Below are 21,426 nucleotides of genomic sequence, written 5' to 3'. Positions count from 1 at the left end.
ATAACATGATCATGGCATGATATCATGCTCACAGGTTCCACCCCACTTAAGGGGAGGAGATTGTGTGAGAGAGGTCATTGTTGAATTCTGCTTACCACAAATGTGAACATGAAGTAAAAAGTAAAAACAACATACCTAGTACACATTATGTATGTCGTATCACTGCCATTCATCGTGATTGTGATGTCAGATTTTTACCCTCACACAGCCCTATTCTACTTATTTTCAAAGGTTTAAATGAACTGTAAAGAGTATTCCAATTCATTCAATAACCATGCAACTCAGAGCTTTGCATTTGCTTCGTAACTCCCTCCATTCCTATTCTCTTTGGTATATTTACTTCCCACATTCCCTCCTTTGATCATTGAGTCCATGAATCACGGCACTCCCCAAGAATGAAGTTCCACAGAGAAGTATGTTGTATTGAATTCATGGCCCATAAAATACTCAACCATTATCCTCCTTGCATGTATGTAGCAATCCTGAAATTCCCCATGACCCGTTTGTGCTCAGCTCTAAAACAGACTAAGGAAAAGGTAATCTCTTCCAGTGCTTTAAAGATATTTAACCCAGGGACTAATAGAGATGTTTATTTATAGATAGCAGGAGTGACCCCAAGACGATCCTTGTGGCTCTGGTCATCATTTACCAGCACTCATGAAGGCCATATATTGTTGAAAGCTTCTTAATATTTAGTAAATGTAAATATAAAATAGAATATAAAATAAAAATATAATAAAATGTAAGGAAGGGTTGAAAATGATTACATCGTCCACGAAAATGGAATGGGGAAATTTAACCTAGAAAGTTAAACAAGAATCTTCTGGTATTTTTTTAATATAAGTGCCATTAGGGCAGAGATGATTCTCTGCCTACATAGAGATTAGTAAAACTTCGTTCATGAAATAAAGTACAATTTTATTTAAAAAAAAAAAGATTACAAACTGGAAATTATATCTGTGTTCAAAATCATCTTTGGCACTGTTGACATTATGATCATGGATATGTTACTTTTCCTCCATAAGACTTAGTTTAAAAAAAAAAAGTAGTTTCTGCCTCTTTAACATAGAGGTAATACTGTCTACTTAAGATCATGTTCTGAGGATTAAGTGAAATAACCTATGCTGAGTTCTTAGGACAATGCCAGGACATAGTGAGCATTTAGTAACTGATGACTATTGTTGTTGTTATTTTTATTCATTTAATTATGCTAACGTGTGGCTCCACTACTTCCTTCACCCTTCCTCAATACCTGTTCGTTGAATTAAACTGGATCTGTCAAGAAGAGAATTTCAGGTGCTATCAGTCTGAAACACATTATGAGGTTACTATTTGTCTGATTTTATATAATTTTATGCAATTTTCTTCCTTCACCTTTCCTCCCTGCCCGCATGCCTGCCTACCTCCATCCTTCCTTCTTTCCTCCTTTTCTTCTTTCCACTCCTTCCTCCTCTTTCTCTTATCTTTTTTTCTCAAGCAGATATTATTTTAAATTTCCGAACAACCTATGTCAGCAAGTCTGGCCAAGTTATCTTTGAAGCAAGATCAATCTGCATCCACTACGTCACAACCTGGTTCATCATTGATTTAATCGCAGCCCTGCCGTTTGATCTCCTGTATGCTTTCAATGTCACAGTGGTGAGTAAAGAGCTCCCTTCTGCATGACCTTAAAGGTTATTTTTAACCCTGTGTTTATTTTCCACATGTTCGGGTTTTAAGTGTTTGTCACAGTCTGTGCACCCAGGATTTTATGCCCTCCTGAATAAAGACGCCAAAGTGGCCAAGGGTATACAAGCCACAGACAGTCCATTTGAAGAAGTTACTTCCTTTTAAAATTTGCGTTACTGCGAGTTATTTAAATACCTAGACCATGGGGTCCCTGGGTGGCTCAGTGGGTTAAAGCCTCTACCTTCGGCTCAGGTCATGATCTCAGGGTCCTGGGATGGAGCCCTACATCAGGCCCTCCACTCAGCAAGGAGCCTGTTTCCCGCTCTCTCTCTCTCTGCCTGCTTCTCTGCCTACTTATAATTTCTGTCTGTCATATAAATAAATAAAATCTTTAAAAAAATAAATAAATACCTAGACCAGGATATCCCAAAAGCCAGAGTTTCATCAATACCAACTCAGAACAAATCCTTTGGTAAGGAAAGCATCTGCAGGAATACAAGCCTTATTTTTCATTCCTAAGGCAGTTATTTGCCTCCAAAGTTTAGTGTAGAGTTTAAGATTTCTTCTAGTTTTAGGACTTTTAATCTCTACCTCTTGAGTGTTTCATTATTCACTGGCAAAACAAAGAAAGGACAGATCAAAATACAGAAGAGTACTGAAATTAATAGAAGAATTCAACCAATTCTTAGAAGTCCTTGTAAAAATGTTGGGAGGAACAGAAACGTAAATGATACAATGACCATGAACTTGAGAGCTTTGTTGGATCTTTGACTTTTCTGTAGGATTGTAACTTCTCCTCTTTCTTCATGGAAACTCTTCACACAACCTCATGCCTTTCGCAGAAAAGCAAGTACGTCCCTTGGTGGTAGCAGCTATTTTTACTATTGAACAATGGTTGTTCTTAAGAGCGTTAAGTGTTCCCTATACATAGAGAGAATTTAGGGACATATAATAGCATTTTGGGGCCAATGATGCAATTTGCTCCTAAAGTTTTTTAAATTAGCATATAATGTATTATTTGTTTCAGGGGTGCAGGTCTGCGAATCATCAGGCTTACACACTTCACAGCACTCACCGTAGCACACACCCTCCCCAATGTCCATCCCCCAGCGACCCCATCCCTTCCACCCTCTTCCCCTCCAGCAACCGTCAGTTTGTTTCCTGAGATTAAGAGAGTAACAAATTTTAGCAGGCAAAAATTTACTAAACATTAGTTCAAATTAAACATATTTCTTACTCAGTCGACAACCCCTTGAGATTCTCTATCAAGAATTTAAAAGCATAGTTTTCAATATTAAAGGGATCATTGTTTTTCAAATAGAGTCTTTATTGACTTCATAATGAAGATTGAACTGTAATCCTGCCTATTTAGTGCAGATTTGTGCAGTTGTTGATGACCTATATGAGAGTATTTTTCTTTTCTTTTTCTTTCTTTTTTTTTTTTAAGATGGAAAGTTGAGAGTGTCAACATCTTTAAGAGGTTTATAAGTCAACTGGAAGGAAACCTCTGGGGAAAAATTTAGTGTATAATATCAATCAGTGCCACTTTGAATTGTTATCCAGGCTTTTTAAAGTGCTTTTTAAAATTGAATTTGACTAGATAAGTGTACTGTAATGAAAGCATAATGACTTAAAACAAGGTTTTTGCAAGACTGCAACAAAAAAATTTCAGAAGAAATATATAATTCACAAAATGTTAAAAATTTTCCACATTCTCCTGGAGAATTGTTAAATAAATGGTGTTTAATAGAGTGTGCTCTGAACTAAATTACTGCTTTGCTACTAAATACTAACAATATTGTTTTATATTCCACTTCTCTTTGGGCACTGAACAAATAAAATTGTTTAAAATAGATCTTATATAATTATTTGTAAAATGTATACAATTTTAAGATATATAACCTGCTTATATATCATTAACATCCTCATTGCCTAAAATTAACACAAACGATTTTTGAAAAAAGTCTAATTCTCATATTTTGATGAATTTTAAATATTTACACACTTTTATTGGATTCTTGCTTCCTTTCTTCATTCTGTCTTGTGAAATCTGACATGAACATTTTATAAAGAATGCAAGTTATATGTCAAGATCTACATTAGAAAGAAAGAAAAAGAGGAAGGAATAAAGGAATCTATCTTCACAGTGATAATTTTTGTTTCTCACAGGAGGAAGCATGTGATCATTAACAAATTGGCACATAAATTTGCTATGCCCCCAAATAAATTATTCAAGATGAAATATTCTATTTGAACAGAAAAGCTTGTTCAGTGTATTGTGTTTACTCCCTAGGAAAACATAAGTTATGAGTAATGGTTTATGCATTATATGATTTTTTTTATACTGCACAGACTTTAAAAAAAAAAAAAAAGGAAATAAATAAATAAATAAGCAAACACAGGTGTTGGTTTTCCAGATTTAAAATACATCCAGTAAGTTCATCTCTGCAGATGACATTCAAAAATTCATTACAACCATCAAAAATGTATTAGATACTCTAATTTTTACTTTGCCTGTAATTGCTGGTGGTAAATATTTTATATACAACTCACACATTTCTTTAATAAAATTTACTATGTGTAAATCACTATGAAAGGCACTCTGAGAGACAAAGCTGTGAATGAGAGATAGAAAATATGATAGAGTGAAAAAAGACAAAAGTATAAATCCCAGTCTTACTACTTACTGTCTGAGTGACTTCCTTGGGGAAGTTAACATCAAAATGGGCAAAATGAGTACAGAAATCACTACAGGGTTTCTCAGCAGCCTAAAAAGCCAACATTTCTATAAACTACCTTGCTAAGTGTCAAACACCCAGAAAGACCTCAGTACATGTTAATCAACTTCTCTTTCTCTCTTTCTCCCCTGTAGCGGATAGCCGGGGGTGGTCATGTCCTCCTGGTAATAGGGGAAACTGCCATTCGATAGGAGGTTCTGATGATTACATTACTGTCTTGCACCTGCCTATAAGCTGTTTCTAATTTTTATCAGTGACAAATTCAGAACTGCATCCCAAGAGTAGAAAGAATACTTTCCCTTTTTTAGATTATATGTTTCCATCTAAATCAAATGTGCCTCTTTCTTATGTCATTCATTAAGAGCCCAAACTCACATTTTATAGCAAGAAGCTGTTGACTCAGATAGGAATAAGCATAGTTTATTTAAAAAATGTCAGCAAAATCACTAAGGCTACCCGATCCTGGACACTAAGTTGTGTGTCCCTTATCTTTCCAAATGGCTATTGTTCTCATGTAAGGACAGTCCCCCATTCTTCCCTCAAACTCATCTTTATGGTCTGAGAAGATGGGGAGATTGCTCACATCAGTATTCTATGTTGAGTGGTGTCTTAGTCTGCTCGGTCTGCTATAACAAAATATCATTAACTAGGTACCTTAAACAATAGGAATTTATTTCTCAAAAGAAGAAGTCTTCTTTTTCAGAAGAAGAATTTATTTCTCAGAAGACTGGGAAGTCCCAGATCAAGGTTCCAGCCAGTTTGGTTCTTGATGAGGGCTCTTTTCCTGGCTTGTAGACAGCTGTCTTCTTGCTGTGTTCTCACATATTGAGGGGAGAGAGAGACCCTGGGTTAAGGAGAGAGGGATTTAGGGAGAGAGAAAGAGAAGAGAAGAGAAGAGAGGGGAGGAGAAGAGAGAATTCTCTGGGCTCTTATAAGGGCACTAATCCCATCTTGAGGATCCCATCCTCCTGACCTCATTTAAACCAAATCACTTCCCAAAAGCCCCATCACCCGTTATCATCACATTGAAGGCAAAGGGTTCAGCACATGAGATTTGAAGGGACAAATTCAGTCCACAGCAGATGGCTTCCTCCATCTGGGATTTCTGTTTGAGGTTTCATTTCAATTACAAAACTGTCATCTATCTGTCAGATTCTTCGACCTATAAAATAAACTCTACCCCTGGCAATTCCTCTAAGCTACAAAGTAGATATTGCAAAATACTGCCATGGAATCGCCTGATTTACAATGAACCAGAGAACTGACAGATGAGAACTTGGCTGTGAAGGAAAAGAAAATAAAACTTGGCACAGAAGAATGAGAAAAAGAAATAAAAGCACAGCTAGCCGGCAAGAGCTTCTATTGACTTTGTGATTTTACTTTATTTCAGTATAGAATAAGTCACAAAATTACAACTGAAAATACTTTTGTTGAATTTCTATTATTATATTGAGTATAGAATGTTTTGCATCTCAATGTATTACCCATTCATTCATTTAATACATATTTATTAAGTACTTAATATGTGTCAGGCACTGCTCTAGGTACACTTTTCTTAGACATAAGGGGAGATGGGTAGTGGTGGAAGGAACTGGAAGTCAACTGACTCGAGAGCTAATTACAAAGGCAAATTTACAGAAGAAGCTGACCTTGTTTGTGATTCTATCTGCTGAGGAAATACTGTTCTTAGGAGTAGCCATACAAACCACTTTCTTCCCCTTTATTTATGATTCCTTCACACACACACACGCACACACACACACACACTCGAAAAGGCCAAATTTGTCAAACTATTTTCATATGAGCTAATACTTTATTTCCCTTTTCTTTCTTTCTTTTTTTTTTTTTTAAGATTTTATCTATTTATCTGACAGAGATCACAAGTAGGCAGAGAGGCAGGCAGAGAGAGAGAGAGAGAGAGGAAAGGAAGCAGGCTCCCTGCTGAGCAGAGAGCCCGATGCGGGGCTCGATTCCAGGACCCCAACACCATGACCTGAGCCGGAGGCAGAGGCTTAACCCACTGAGCCACCCAGGCACCCCTATTTCCCTTTTCTATTTTAGAATGTTCACTGAGGCTCTCTGAGGTGTGAAAGAGTATGCATTAGTGTACCACATATGTTGTTAACAATGACATGGACCATTCGGGTGGACACCAATGGTGCACATTTTTCAATTGGGTCCTAAAGTCAGGACAATACTCCCTTAGATGCAAGTGTATTGTTTTAGTGCATACGAAGGCAGGACCTAGGAGAGTTTTCGAAAATTTTGGTCCGTTTTAATTTTGGTTCCCAAAGCATGTCTGTTTGAGAGAGGGCTCAGAATGCAAAAGCTTCAGGCACGTGTTTGTTCTATTGACATATTTAACATCTATTGATGTTAGAGAGAAGAGAACACAGCCCAGGAGACAGGAGGTGCTACTGGTATTTGTGAGTAGATATTACACAAGTTTGATAGATCTAATCACTGTTTGTTTTAAAAACTAAGTTACCTTTGTTACCACTTCACACGGTTTTACTTCAGTGGGTACAAGTTATTGTTATAAGGCCAGTCTTACATGGACAGAGGGATGTGGAATTGAAAGAACACATATGTAAGAGGTGGAGACACCTTACATTCAATCCTGAAATCATAATGTGTTTCAGTTATGTATCGGAATACATAAAATTAGATTCAATCAAATAAGTAGAGAAAAAAGATAAATCCTAAAGAAAATAAGTATTAATTTGAAGAAATTAAGTTGTCTTATCATCTTTTATTCTATCACCTCTCGATATAATATGTGGAGAAGGGGCATTGGGATGGTCGTAAAAATGACCATAGCATGGGATTCATGATTATATTTCACTTCAAGAACTTTCCAGAATGGCTAGAAGTTAAAGTAACTGTAGTAGCATGCGAGGAGCCATGGGCCACGTTGTGTTGCTCTGTCTCCTCCCGCAGGTGTCTCTCGTGCATCTCCTGAAGACCGTTCGGCTGCTGCGTCTTTTGCGTCTCCTGCAGAAGTTAGACCGTTATTCCCAGCATAGCACAATCGTTCTGACTCTGCTCATGTCCATGTTTGCGCTCCTTGCACACTGGATGGCGTGTATCTGGTATGTCATTGGAAAAATGGAGAGGGAAGACAACAGCCTTCTGAAGTGGGAAGTTGGTAAGGGCTTACATTTGTCACATTTTCCATATTTAAATGAAAAAAAAAAGATTGTGTAGAATTTAGAGGAGGTGAAAGATGAGTCCATAAATATGTCCTCTGACTGTCGATTTGTCTAATGCTTTTTTAGGGGTTTTGGGGCGGTGGTCCATGATGTAAGTGATTTCTTTTGAGAAAATTTTCTGGAAAATCCTTATTTTTTTTTTAAAGAGTAACGGGTTAACATTTCAATGGGCTAACGGTTTAAAGTGACCAGCCAGGCTGTAGAAGTGTTTAGATAAGTAATGTGTGATCTTATCTGACATAGCCAATGCAAGGCTAGCACCGTTGAATCACTGGGCAACTGTTCTATGGCCAATCATTTCTGTGAGAGAGAGAGTGAATATATTATAATGACACACTTTCCACATTTAGTATACTTTGAGAATTTGTGATGTTAGAGGGAACTGGATATTCACAAATATAATTTGTAGAATTTTGTGTCCCCATAATGCATGGGAATTTAAGGGAGATTTTTCCAAGCATTACATAATTCTGCATAAATGAATCTGAAATGTTCTGCACAGAAACACATTTTTAAACTTATGTTAACCACAAGAACTTTACAGAAAATGAAATTCTGAAGGCTATAACCCTCTATCCAAAAATATATGCTTTCTTCTCCCAGTCATTGTCTTTAGAGAACTGTCATAGTATCCCATGTAGAATTCTCCTCCACCCCCCGCCTTATTCTGACATTTCATCAAAAGAATCTGTTTCTTGGTTGACTAGAAAATTCTTCACTTCTTTTCTCCAAAAATCAATCTTGAACTTTTGGAAGCTCAGACCCTTGTACAGGGATGAAACCACAAGAGATTCCCAAGAGAGAAACAGGTTCTAACTTTTCATACCTACACTTAATGGCAGAATGCATTGGGAACATCCCTGGGTTGGCTCTCATAATGCCACCCTCTCAGCAGAGGGCATATACAAAGCCTTCAAAGTATGTCTTTGGAGAATGAGCTGGAGACCCTAAGAAAAACAGATTTCAGGGAGCAAATCTCCTATCTATGTTCTTAAAAATACTCCTGCACGTCTCTGTTTTGACCCTAAGCTACACCAAATCAATGAGTACGTCCTGATCATTTTCATCTCAAACTGGTTTTATCTTCCTTATCAAAGTACTTCTGCTGTGTCTTGCTATGGACCTCAATTCTGAGAAATGAAGTCAAAAGAGAAATAAAACTGCAGTGTGAAAGCGGGAATGTTCTACATAAAGAGAGCGTGAGATGACATGTGAAAGACTGAGAGAAGGAAGACAGGGAGAGAAAAGACAATGAGGGGAAGGACAGAGAAGAGTTGATTAAAAGGAGGACTAAAGTTGGGATTGGACTTGGATTAAAACATTTCCTGTCCTTTAGTATTGTTTCCATTTCTATTTTCTTGTCCTGAAGGTTCCTTCATCACACACTCTGGTGTAGTCCTAATGGCGTTCAGTGAATTACATAGCATTAGCTCTCTGCCCTTTGTTTTGAATCCATATTGAAATTCTGACTTGTGGTCGGCCACCTGATTCCTTTCTGGGCCTGACCTAATTTCCTTCAGGCCCCAGACCTATGCAGTCATATTAATTTGTAAGTCTTGTCTAGTCTGAGAGTCTCCAGATGGGGAAATTCAGCTTATTCACGCTCTCAAATTTAGTTAGATGAGGAAAGCTTTGTGTTTCATTTCCAACACACCAGTTATGCTGCAGATGTACAAACTAGCCACTGTTTTTCTTCCCACAAACACACAGAGGTATTGATTTTCCGAGAAAAAAAGAAGACAACCATCTAAACTGCTTCAGTATTGCCCCCAACCTCTCCTACTCTTAAAAACTGATGTTATGGTTCAGTGTAAGGAACGGGAGCTTGTGAAATGGATCTCAACCCACAAAGAAAGCACTGGCATAATACATGATGGGAAAAAAAACACTGGGTTGGGGCAACAGAACTCGTCATGGCTCCACCACTAACTGATTGTGCGGCTTGCAGTAATTCTGTTCACCTCTACAGGCCTCGGTTTCCTCATCTAGAACATGAGAAAACTCACCATATAACTCGAAAGTCTATTTCAGTTTCCATGATTTATGATGTTAATGGAAGAACAAACCCAGTATTGTGTGCTTATTTTTATTTTTATCATAGATCAGTGTCCACATAAACTGTCAATAGCAACCACCCAATGTCAACAAGTTTGAGGAAAAAGGATGTGTCAGGAAGTACATCTTGTGATCACAGCATGTTAAAGAATTGATAAGTTTTACTCAGTTATGATAAGAATAACTCAACCTTTATCTTTAGAGAATTAGATTTCCTGTCTAAACACCTCTCAGAATATGATCAGGAAGATAGTATGCTAATTGTGTCTGTCAGTATTGGATTTATAGGCTTGGCAACAAGGAACTTCCCTTTCCTTAAAATTACTTGTATTGTTGTTCATTTAGAATGTTCTCCAGCTGATATTGGGACCTCTTCTACTTAACTTTTTTTTAATGAAGCAGCTGAGAATCTAGGTTAATTTAGTTTTTACTATGGAATTTGTACACTAGTACTGTCTTATCTTTTTTGTTCAAGTACCGTGAATCAAAAAATTCTTCACACAAATAAAATTTGATTAAATAACATTTTCTTTATGTTGTGACTAACATCAGATGTATAGAACAGATTCCCAGTCCCAAGGGATAAAATGGAATTTTTTTCCTAATCATTATTAATTGCCTTGAAATGATTTTTTCCCCCTTTTGTCCTTGGTAGGTCTACTACTCACAGCTAGAGAGAGTGCCAATATTTTGTATCAGATCAAATCAAAGTTAAAATTTAAAAAGGATTGCAGGATCACTTCTCTATAAGATACCTATTTTTGGAAGGAAGAATTAATACCCATCGACTAATTGTACCAGAGGCTGGTTATGAACTGATTTTCCTGGTGTTATTTTTACTTCATATTCTTATGTGCTTTTATGCTATATTTTAAGAAATGTAAGGTTGGCTTATTGTTTCATGGAATTTTAGACTTGGGAGCACCTTAATCCAACTTTTTTTATTTTATGATGAAAAATCCAGGCTTTACAACTTTTTTGATTTTATGGCGAAAAATCCAGCTGTAGGGGTTATTATTTGGTTTGTATTCACTGCTGTATCCTCACTGTGGTGTATAGTTCCTGGCACATGGCAAACGTGTAGGAAAAAAAATGTTGAATGAGTTAATCTTCATTCAATTACTAAATGACAGTCATGGGGCAAGAGCTTAGGTTCCCTAACTCCTTGTGTACAATTCCTTCTAATAATTTTGAATACTATGAAATTAGAGGAAATGGCTGTTTAGCAAATCTTTTCCAGCAGGATGATTGAGAGGAGAAGAACAAATAGGGTGATCACTTAAGATTTGCTTAAGTGCCTGAGTGGCTCAGGCCTGAGTGGCTCAGTTGGTTAAGCCGCTGCCTTTGGCTTGGGTCATGATGCCAGCATTCTGGGATCGAGCCCCACATTGGGCTCCTTGCTCGGCGGGGGGCCTGCTTCTCCCCTGCCTGCGATTCCTCCTGCTTGTGCGTGCCCTCTCCCTCTCTCCCTTTTGCTCTCTCCCTCTCTCTGTCAAATAAGTAAATTAAAACAAAAAAAAAGAAGAAGAAGGTTTGGTTACTCATTCAAAAAATACTTTTTGAGTGCCCACTACATACTTGCTTGGTCCTGTGTAAGGCACTCAAGTTACCAAAACTAATATACTTAATGTCATGGAACTTAAAGTTCAGTAGTTAAACAGAGACAAATAGCTCAATAGATATATCCCAGTGTGATAGTTCTATAACCGGAACGTGCATAAAGGGGAGGTAGCTAGATCTAACAAGCATATCAGCAAATGCTTTTCCAAGGTGAGCTGGTTTTAAGAGATGAATAGGTCTTGTCTCTGCAGATGCTGAGGAAGGGGCATGGATGAGGGCAGGAACATGGCTACACGAAGCAGGTCAATCGCATAAAGGGTGAACGGGGTAGTAAGGTAATGAAGCTAAAGTGTCCGTTAGTCAGGGACCGGATCTTTAAAGACCATTCATGCTAAGCCTTCGAGTTTGGACTTCCTCCTAAGGCTGTAGCGAAGCATATAATTCTCTCAAGCAGTGATCCTTTGAATATAGAACCCCAGGGAAAAGGGGGAGATGTTTTGCTCTGCTTCATTTTCAATATCTATGAATTGGCAATAATAATGGTGCCTACCTCGTTAGGGCTGCCAGTACTAAATTAGGAAATCTATGGGAACTATTTAATACTGTGCCTGGCACCTAGCAAGTTCTCAATAGATAGTAGCCATTATAGCCATCATTACCATTTTATTATGACAGTTACTTCTAATAAGGAATGTACCGTGAACTGTGACTAGTGATACTTAACGATTTTATATGTGAAGAGTATTAAGAAATGCTCTAAAAAAATATTTCCCTTTAACTTTAATTGTAGTGCTGGACAACAAATTTTATGCTTTTGCCCATCTTCAAAATAAAAAAGACTACAATTTATATTTAGCCAGTCTCAGAAAAATTAGTAAATTTCACATCGTCTGACAGTTGCTTGCATACAGATTTCCCCCTTCCAGGTTAATACAGGCGATAGGTCCAACATCTATCCTATCAGCTTGTTGGGATATAGAAAAATTTTATAGAACTTAGTACTTCAAGGGCAAGATTTAATACTACGTTAGAGAGGCGTAACACAACTGAGTCTAAGTGTGTTTTTTATTTTTATTTTTTAAATATTTATTTATTTGAGGGGGGAGGGGTGGGGAAGGGACAAGAGAGAACCTTAGACCACTCCCCACTGAGTGCAGACCCCCACAGGGCTCCATCTTCTCACCCGGAGATCATGACCTGAGCTGACATCAAGAGTCAGATGTTGAACCAATTGAGACATCCAGAAACCTCTAAGTGTGCTTTTTAAATTAAAATTTTTATTTTGGCTGCAGACATGTTTTAGAATGATCTCTTTGGTTGGGGGGGGGGGGTGTGTCTTTTCTATGAGAAGACTTCAATAAATACCCAGCTAGAAATGTGTGAGAAGACATGCGTATTTCTGTACAACTCAATTAATGTAGGGATATATTATTTTAATGAAAACTTATGAAGTCCAATTAATGACAGATAAAACTCAATTATTAACATTGAATTAGTCCTTAAAGAGGTTCAGAGGATACTGAATAGAATATAATCGTTCTGATTTAAGTGAGAAAGATTTTTATTTGTATTTTGCTTCTGGGATTCACTAGGCATGTGATTTTGGCTAAGATGATTTCAGTGCATGACCTTTTACACAAGGATCTTTAATTTTCTTTTTTTTTTTTAATTTTTAATTTTTTATAAACATATATTTTTATCCCCAGAGGTACAGGTTTGTGAATCACCAGATTTACACACTTCACAGCACTCTCCAAAGCACATACCCTCCCCAATGTCCATAATCCCACCCCCTTCTCCCAACCCTCCTCCTCCCAGCAACCCTCAGTTTGTTTTGTGAGATTAAGAGTCACTTATGGTTTGTCTCCCTCCCAATTCCATCTTGTTTCATTGATTCTTCTCCTACCCACTGAAGCCCCCATGTTGCATCACCACTTCCTCATATCAGGGAGATCATATGATAGTTGTCTTTCTCTGCTTGACTTATTTCGCTAAGCATGATACGCTCTAGTTCCATCCATGTTGTCGCAAATGGCAAGATTTCATTTCTTTTGATGGCTGCATAGTATTCCATTGTGTATATATACCACATCTTCTTGATCCATTCATCTGTTGATGGACATCTAGGTTCTTTCCATAGTTTGGCTATTGTGGGACATTGCTGCTATAAACATTCGGGTGCACATGCCCCTTTGGATCACTACATTTGTATCTTTAGGGTAAATACCCAGTAGTGCAATTGCTGGGTCATAGGGCAGTTCTATTTTCAACATTTTGAGGAACCTCCATGCTGTTTTCCAGAGTGGCTGCACCAGCTGGCATTCCCACCAACAGTGGAGGAGGGTTCCCCTTTCTCTGCATCCTCGCCAGCATCTGTCATTTCCTGACTTGTTAATTTTAGCCATTCTGACTGGTGTGAGGTGATATCTCATTATGGTTTTGATTTGTATTTCCCTGATGCCTAGTGATATGGAGCACTTTTTCATGTGTCTGTTGGTCATCTGGATGTCTTCTTTGCAGAAATGTCTAGTGTCCAAAATCTATAAAGAACTTAGTAAACTCAACACCCAAAGAACAAATAATCCAATCAAGAAATGGGCAGAGGACATGAACAGACATTTCTGCAAAGGATCTTTAATTTTCTAGTCTGTAAAATGGGTATGGTAGTATTGACCCTCAGTGCTTTTGAGTTTTAGAGGCACTCAAGTTGACATACCTAACATAGTCTGGTACATATTACATTCTGATAGCTGAGAACTACCACCATTAAGACACCTCCTTCAATCTTCATACTAATTAGGGCTATTCTCGACCTGCAGCTACCTGCTGAAACTTACATCAATGAAATAGCAGTACTATTGAAGCGTAGTGAGGAGGTGATATTTCTGTAACAGTCATGAATCTTGGTTGCAAACAAAAACAGAAAAGGAATCCATCAACAGGACTTGCAGACTCAGAATTAGAGAGGGAACAAGACTTAGGGAAAGAACATGATCCAAGGCAGCTCCGAAGGTCCCAATGCAGGACGCACAGTTGCTAACATTTTGCAAACAGACCTAGACATGTTTCTGTCTTTATAGATGCTATGACAGAGTCCTAACCTCCTGTTTGTCTCTGATTCGCAACCCTCGAAGGGAGAATCCAATTGGCCAAGCTTAGTTATATGCTCAAACACTGACTACTGGGGTGAGAAGGACCTCGCACCTTCCATTTCCACGGTGGAAAGCGGGGCCCTGTATCTCTCCATTACTATGTATGATGGAGAGAATACCTGCTTCGCCTAGGATTTTAGACAAAAAAAAAAAAAAAAAAAGTCTTCTACAATAAAATCTTTACCCTTACATTTAAAAACAATACAACTCAGATGCCTGGGTGGCTCAGTCGGTTAAGTGGCTGCCTTCAGCTCAGGCCATGATCCCAGGGTCCTGGGATGGAGTCCTGCATTGAGCTCCTTGCTATGCAGGGAGCCTGCTTCTCCCTCTGCGTGCCGCACCCCCTGCTTGTGCTTGCTCTCTGTCTCCTTCTCCCTTATAGATAAATAAATAAAATCCTTTAAAAAATAAAAGTAAATAAAAAATAAAAACAGTACAACTTACAAAAACATTTATTAAAATGCCTCTATGAATCGTACGCTTCTCAGACATCATCATGGCAAATGGAATTAGCTGGAACATGGAGTTGTGGTAATTATCAAGGCTTTTGCTCACTATAATACAGTCTGTGCTCCTTATGTAAACGTCACAGTGGCCTTCTACTTACCAAGCTGTTCCCTCTACTAGACTGCATCTTGGTCAGTAGCTCCCAGTTGTAGCCGAAATGCTTCCTTATATTCTTTCTCAAACCTATCTCTATTTCTAAAGCTTTGACATGCTGAACCTTAAAATAGATAATCTGCTGCAGAGGTTAGAGATGAGAGTATACTATAATAGAGAGAAGCATTTTTATCTTTTAATCCTTTGGCTGGAGTAAGCTTATCCGTTGTGGATGCCTAAAAGTGTATCTGTACCATTGACAAAAAAAAAAAGAAAAAAGAAAAAAGGAGAAAAACAAGCCCAAAAATCTAGAATGTGAAGAAAAGGATTAAGTGAGATATCATTTTCAAACTTTCATCGACCATTTTAATCCTAAATCTGATCCTCGTTGGATCAAACATCATAAAAGCTGATTGATTTGTAAGGCTCTCTAGTTATTAACTGCTTAGCTTTTACAAGCCTTATGCAGTGGGGGAAGAAAATAACCAGTCTTATAATATTGTGAGCTGGTTATTTCAATAACTATACCAATTTTTCCTTAAGATAGAATTGAGTAGTAGTCTACATTTTTAGGTTTTATATAAAAGATTATAAAAAACTGTAGATTCTCATTTTATGGAATATATGAAATAAAGAAAGGGGAGAAAAGGCCTAAAATGAAGGTCTCCATCCATTAAAATATACCCTAGTGAGGGACATCTGTGCTCTTATTTAAAAAAAAAAAAACACAAGATGTTAAACTTTAACATGTACTGAAATCACCTGAGTATTGTATTAAAATACAGATTCTAACTCAGTAAGTCTGAGGTAGAGCCCAAGACCCAGCATGTTTAACAAGCTCCCAGGTGAAGTCCGGGCTGCTGGTCCCCCGTCCTAGTTTGAGGAGCAAGGTTTTTAAAAAGTCTGGGAGATTTCTGTGACTTTGATATTCCCGGTTTATAAACAGTCCTAAACCAGCAACAGCTCAGTACTTCTAATCTTTTTCCACATTCCTGTCCCTTTTCAATCCTCATATCGTCTGTGAATTTTTTGGATATGGTAATGGCCCAGGCGAGTCCACTGAGAAAGAATTAACCTCAATGCTGAAGCAATACAACACTATGGTTTATTTATTTATTTTTTTAGAGAGTTTATTTATTTTTCAGAGGGAGAGAGAGAGTAAAGCAGGGGGAGCAGCAGGCAGAGGGAGAAGCAGGCTGCTTCTCCTGCTGAGCAAGGAGCCCAGTGTGGGATTGATCGCAGAACACTGAAATCATGACCTGAGCTAAAGACGGACACTTCACCAGCGAGCCACCCAGGCATCACAACACAGTGGTTTAAATATCATCATCAGAAACAATTTATATTACTGGTAGTTCTGAGAAACTAAAATTGAACACTATCAGTTTTAAAAGAGTTGCCGATACTCTATTCTATTTTGATAAAGATGTCTAGAAAACAGAAACGTTTTCCTGTTTTCAGAGCAAGAGTTTACTCTCTTGCCAAAAGAGCAAATGGTTTATTCTTTTCTTTCTTTCTTTTTCCTTCCTTCCTTCCTTCCTTCCTTCCTTCCTTCCTTCCTTCCTTCCTTCTAGTAAAGTTGATGCACAATGTTACATTAGTTTCAGATGGCAAAGGGTTTATTCTTAAAATTCAGATTTCCATTGTACTTTCTGAATATAATGGTAAACTTTACTTATAAAAATTGAGGAAATAAAGTATATAGTAATGTCCAATTCTAAGGTTGAAATTATCTCTATAGTCTAACCTTGGGTGTTTCAAAATTATTTGGGCATTTAGAAATCAAGCAGCAGAAAATTAGCTTTTTTAAAAAAATGTTTTATTTTTGTTTTTAAAGATTTTATTTATTTGTCAGAGAGGGAACAGCAGGCAGAGAGAGAGGCAGGCTCCCCGCTGAGCAAGGAGCCCAACGCAGGACTCAATCCCAGCCAGCAGCCTGGGACCATGACCTAAGCCGAAGGCAGACACTTAACCAACTGAGTCACCCAGGCTTCCCCCAAAATTAGCTTTTAATTGCATAATGTTCTCAATCCCTTGATAGGGAAATTCAGGGTTTCAGGTGGCAGACTGGGAGTTAATAAGATTTCACGTTGCCAGAGTTGCTCAATAAGAGGACATGCTTCATACTTAACAATTAGAAAACACTGAAGCTGAAATATACTCAGAATATCCTCATACTAGAGTTTCCAAATACGTTTAAGCTTCAGATGATATACTCCGAGCAATAAATGGTTCTATTGTCATATAAGTTTGATATATGAAGCTACTCCATCCCATTCTGAAGGACTGAAAGGTAAATTAGCACAGTGTGAGCTCAGAGAAATCCCAAAGAAACTGACTAAACCTTATTTAACCCAAATGTTGCATTTATTTTACCTCATAACCTTTCCTTTTTGTACTATGCATTAATAATATTCTGTTAACATCCTATGAATTTTGACGTAAAAACCCGTATCTTAGCAAAAGTTACTAAACTTTTCATTAACTCAAAAGTTACTAAACTTATCATAGTAGGAGGAATAATTACAGTTTTCATCTTTTTAAAAATATGGGCTACCACATGTATCATTTCACAGTAAATCATAAGAATAGGGAGAGAGATTATCCTCATGAATAAGATGGAAATAATTAAAAATACCTACTTTAGAGAATGTTGCAGTATCATTGAATGTGACGGTCAAGAAAGAATTCTTGAGATCTTGTATGGTGTAACCTAGTAAGTTTATTTAAGTAGCACAGGGACAGGACCCATGTGCTGAAAAAGCCACACGTTTTGCCATATGAAGCTGGTGGTTATATGCTTAGTGCTCACAGGGGAGGTACAAGGAGTATTAGAGCATGAGTGTTTCTTTGAATTTCTACTCATAAAACTACTTTCAGGGAGATCTCTCTGGTGCTTATCATTCAGCTCAGTATTAACTATTGGTGAAATGTTCCAGCAGTCATGAGACCCTTCAAGAGTGTAGCAACCAGCACTTATTTGATCCTTACCAAAACTATGCAGGCTATGGGTCAGCCTTCTGGGCTAAAGGTGAACATTTTTCTGCTTCTACACCTCATCAGTTGGGTGAGCTTAAGTAAGCTGATAAACCTAAAACCAGTTTGCAAACTGCAAAGTGCTATAGAATTATGACACATTGTTGTGTTAGTAACATACGCACAAACACACATACATGCATACATGCATACATTTATATGTATAAGTGTTTCTCTCTGTCTTTCCAGAGATACATTATGTACATACTCAATACCACAAACTCCTGTCTTTATAGAACATAAAGATACCCTTGATACTGATCTTGGTGTGTTTATATAAAGAACCTATGCATGATACACGTATTTGGGTGAATGCAGGAATGAATGAGTGGACCACAAATGAAGGCTTCTGTCCCATATCAATGGGCCATCCCACTCAGATTCAAAGAGGAAGAGGTTCTGAAATCAGTCTTCCTTCAGGGTTTGGAAGAAGGTTTTTCCTTATATTATCTCATCATTTATACAATTTAAAGAACAAAATTCTCATTACTTATTTGGTTAAACTTTATTGCCATGAAGTATAGATCATACAATAACAGGAAGGCAGAGAGAGAGAGACAAACCAAGAAATGCACTCTCTATAGAGAACAAACTGATGGTTACCAGAGGAGAGATTAGTGGGGGGATGGGTGAAATAGGTGATAGGGATTCAAGAATACACTTACATGATGAGCCCTGCATAATGCTGAATTGTCAAATCACCACATTGTACGCCTGAAACTACTATAACACTGTATGTCAACTCTATAGGAATTAAAATTAAAAACTGAATTAAAAAAATAAAGTAATAGAAATCATCGAATAGCATATTTCTTTAGGATATTTTGAATATCCAAATATTTAATTTCTTTGGTATTCGGATCACGCTTGAGCAAGAAATGTTTTGTTTCTATGGGAGGAGAAAAATAATTTTCCCTCTACTCTTTTAGGTTCCCTTATTTTATTCTTTTTTATTTATTTTATTATTTATTTATATTATAGGAGACACCCCTATAATAAAAAGACAGATTAACAGGAGAAAACAGAAGCATAATAACATGTATATCTCTTGTATACACAGGAGAAACCCAGGAAAATTGAGTAACTTGCAAAAATGGTCCATACCTTCATCTTAAAAACTACCTTCAGCTAAAGACAAAGGATGTTGGGAGTGAGGAGCCAGATATGGGAGTTATCAAGAAAGCCCAGTAAACAAGGGCATGGTTGTGTTAGGAGACAAAAATTCAACTGAGTAAATTTGAACATCAAATTAACTTTTTCAGTGATTCAGGGAAGCATCCCATCTATCAAGTAGAAAGCAGTCCTGGGGAGGTATACAAAACGGAAGATTTTCATAAGCAGAACTGTGCAGGACAAGGAAATTATTAGCGCAAGAACAGAAAGGATTGTTGCAGGCAAGGTCATCTTCCCTTAGCAGGAAGGACAGAGAGTCTTACTCAACATGCAAATGACCTCACCAGTGCTGATGGCGAAATTACGGACTGATTGGTTTAAAATTCCATTCCTGGGAGAGGCTGAAACTGCAGTTAGGTTAGGTATTAGGTTTTGGTGGAGCTTAGTAAAAGTGACTCCATTTGGGGCCTGTAGTGTTTTTTTAACAACTGATATGAGTATCAATATCATATCAATATCATATCAATATCAATATCCATTTTCAAAACCATTTTGTTAAAACAAGTTATTCAAAACAAGTTCTAATCACAAATGACTTTGTTCAGAACAAGATTTCAAAACATAAATTTGAAATCATAACAAGTCAGTACAGAACAAGTGACCACTGGTGATTGATTCAACCTGCAGCCCCTTTCCCCTCCCAGAAGGTCTGGGGTGGGACTGAAAGTGCCAGCATTCTGACCACATGGTTGTTTCTCCAGCGATCAGCCCCCATCTTTAGGTTCTGTGCAAAAGTCATCACATAAAAAAAGGTGTTTTAGGAGCTCTGTGCCAGAAACAAGATGAAAACCAAATACTTATTTCTTATAAATATTATAATATCTATATTACAATATTAATATTATAAATTATAGTATCACATATACTATCCAAATATATAGATTTTTTAAGGCCATATTCCACACTTAGAGCCTTAGGATCCATGTGATGTGAGTTAATAAGTCAGTTCTTAGTACATTTTTGATTTCTTACTATGGGAGTATGATAAACATTGGTTTTACCCTTATAGGATACTAGAAACAGCTAATCATTTCAACTCTTTCATTTCCTATCTTGATCCTTTTATGTGTGTGTTTTCTGAATTAGTAAGTGGTTCAAACATGCTTCCATTTTCTAGCTGGAGATAAATTTGGGTTGGCATTGCTGCTAGTTCTCATTAGATCCAAAACTGTCCAATGAGCTCTTTCCTACTCTCATTTTGGCCTTACCTCCCTGAGAAAATATGCTTGGTTCTCAAATATCTTGAACGGTGCCCTAAACCTAGACTTTGGAAGGGAGTGTCTCCTTTGAGAATATTCTTCAAGGAGCCTTTGTTTTGAGTTGATGTGTCCTGACCATTTGTTGATTTCCTATGCTCCTCCTAAAGGATCTTATGACTTAATTACTAGAAATTTTGCCTACTTCTGGCCTTTTCCTTTCTACCCTATAGGATCTTCCTGAGTTGTATGGTTGTTAAGCTCAGGGGCAGTAATATGTTTCTGGCTCCCAGAGTGCCAAATGCTTCTGTTCTTAAATAAGTTCAAAGTTGAAGACACTAGTTTTAGTGTGGTCCAAAAGGTAATGTGAGCATCTAAAGAAGAGAAAAAGGCTAAGGGGGAGTTTAATATAGCTGAATGAGGCTTGGATCTAACTATTTTTCTTTGTCTCTTTTTTTCTTTCTTTTTTTGTCTCTCTCTCTTTCTCCCTCCCTCCCTTCCTCTCTCTTTCTTTCTTTCTTTCTTTCTTTCTTTCTTTCTTTCTTTCTTTCTTTCTTTCTTTTTCTTTCTTCCTTTCTTCCTTTCATATGCATGCATATTTCAAATGCCTAAATAAGTTCTCAGTATTATTTATTGACTAATCCATTTAGTCACACTAATTAAATATGGCATTTTAATCATACTCCATTATTATGCATACTTATGGCTATCACTAGGTTTCATTTTTCTTTCATTGACAGTCTAATTTTATACCAGTATTGCAGGGTTTAATTATTGTACTGTTTAAATTTTGTTATAGCAAGTAGAATGAGGTCTTTCTGACTCATTTACTCAGATCGATATTAGAAAAAAATCTCCCCTCCAAAAATTCCAAATGGCATTTTAATTGGAGTTAACTTCAAGAATTAATTCAGGGATATTAATACTTTTAAAACAGTGAAATATTTTGTCATCCAAGGAATGGCACTTAATCTCCAATTATTTAAAAATTTTTACATAATTAAGAGGAAGTGTGTAGTTTTCTTCATACAAGTTA

At 37.2% G+C, this 21,426-nt stretch overlaps 1 protein-coding gene across 1 annotated transcript in view; it reads left to right on the top strand.

Moving 5' to 3' along the window:
• KCNH8 (potassium voltage-gated channel subfamily H member 8) overlaps window positions 1-21,426 on the top strand; it is a 371,847-nt gene that overhangs the window by 250,935 nt on the left and 99,486 nt on the right. Inside the window, exons 6-7 of the mRNA XM_032332057.1 lie at window positions 1,481-1,638; window positions 7,347-7,554. Coding sequence (XP_032187948.1) covers window positions 1,481-1,638; window positions 7,347-7,554 — 366 coding nt within the window. The remainder of the gene's footprint in view (window positions 1-1,480; window positions 1,639-7,346; window positions 7,555-21,426) is intronic.

This window comes from Mustela erminea, chromosome 1, assembly GCF_009829155.1.
Source record: "Mustela erminea isolate mMusErm1 chromosome 1, mMusErm1.Pri, whole genome shotgun sequence".
NCBI classification, from domain to species: Eukaryota; Metazoa; Chordata; class Mammalia; order Carnivora; family Mustelidae; genus Mustela; species Mustela erminea.
Note: the sequence above shows the minus strand (reverse complement) of the source record. Positions and strands in the feature narration are given on the sequence as shown.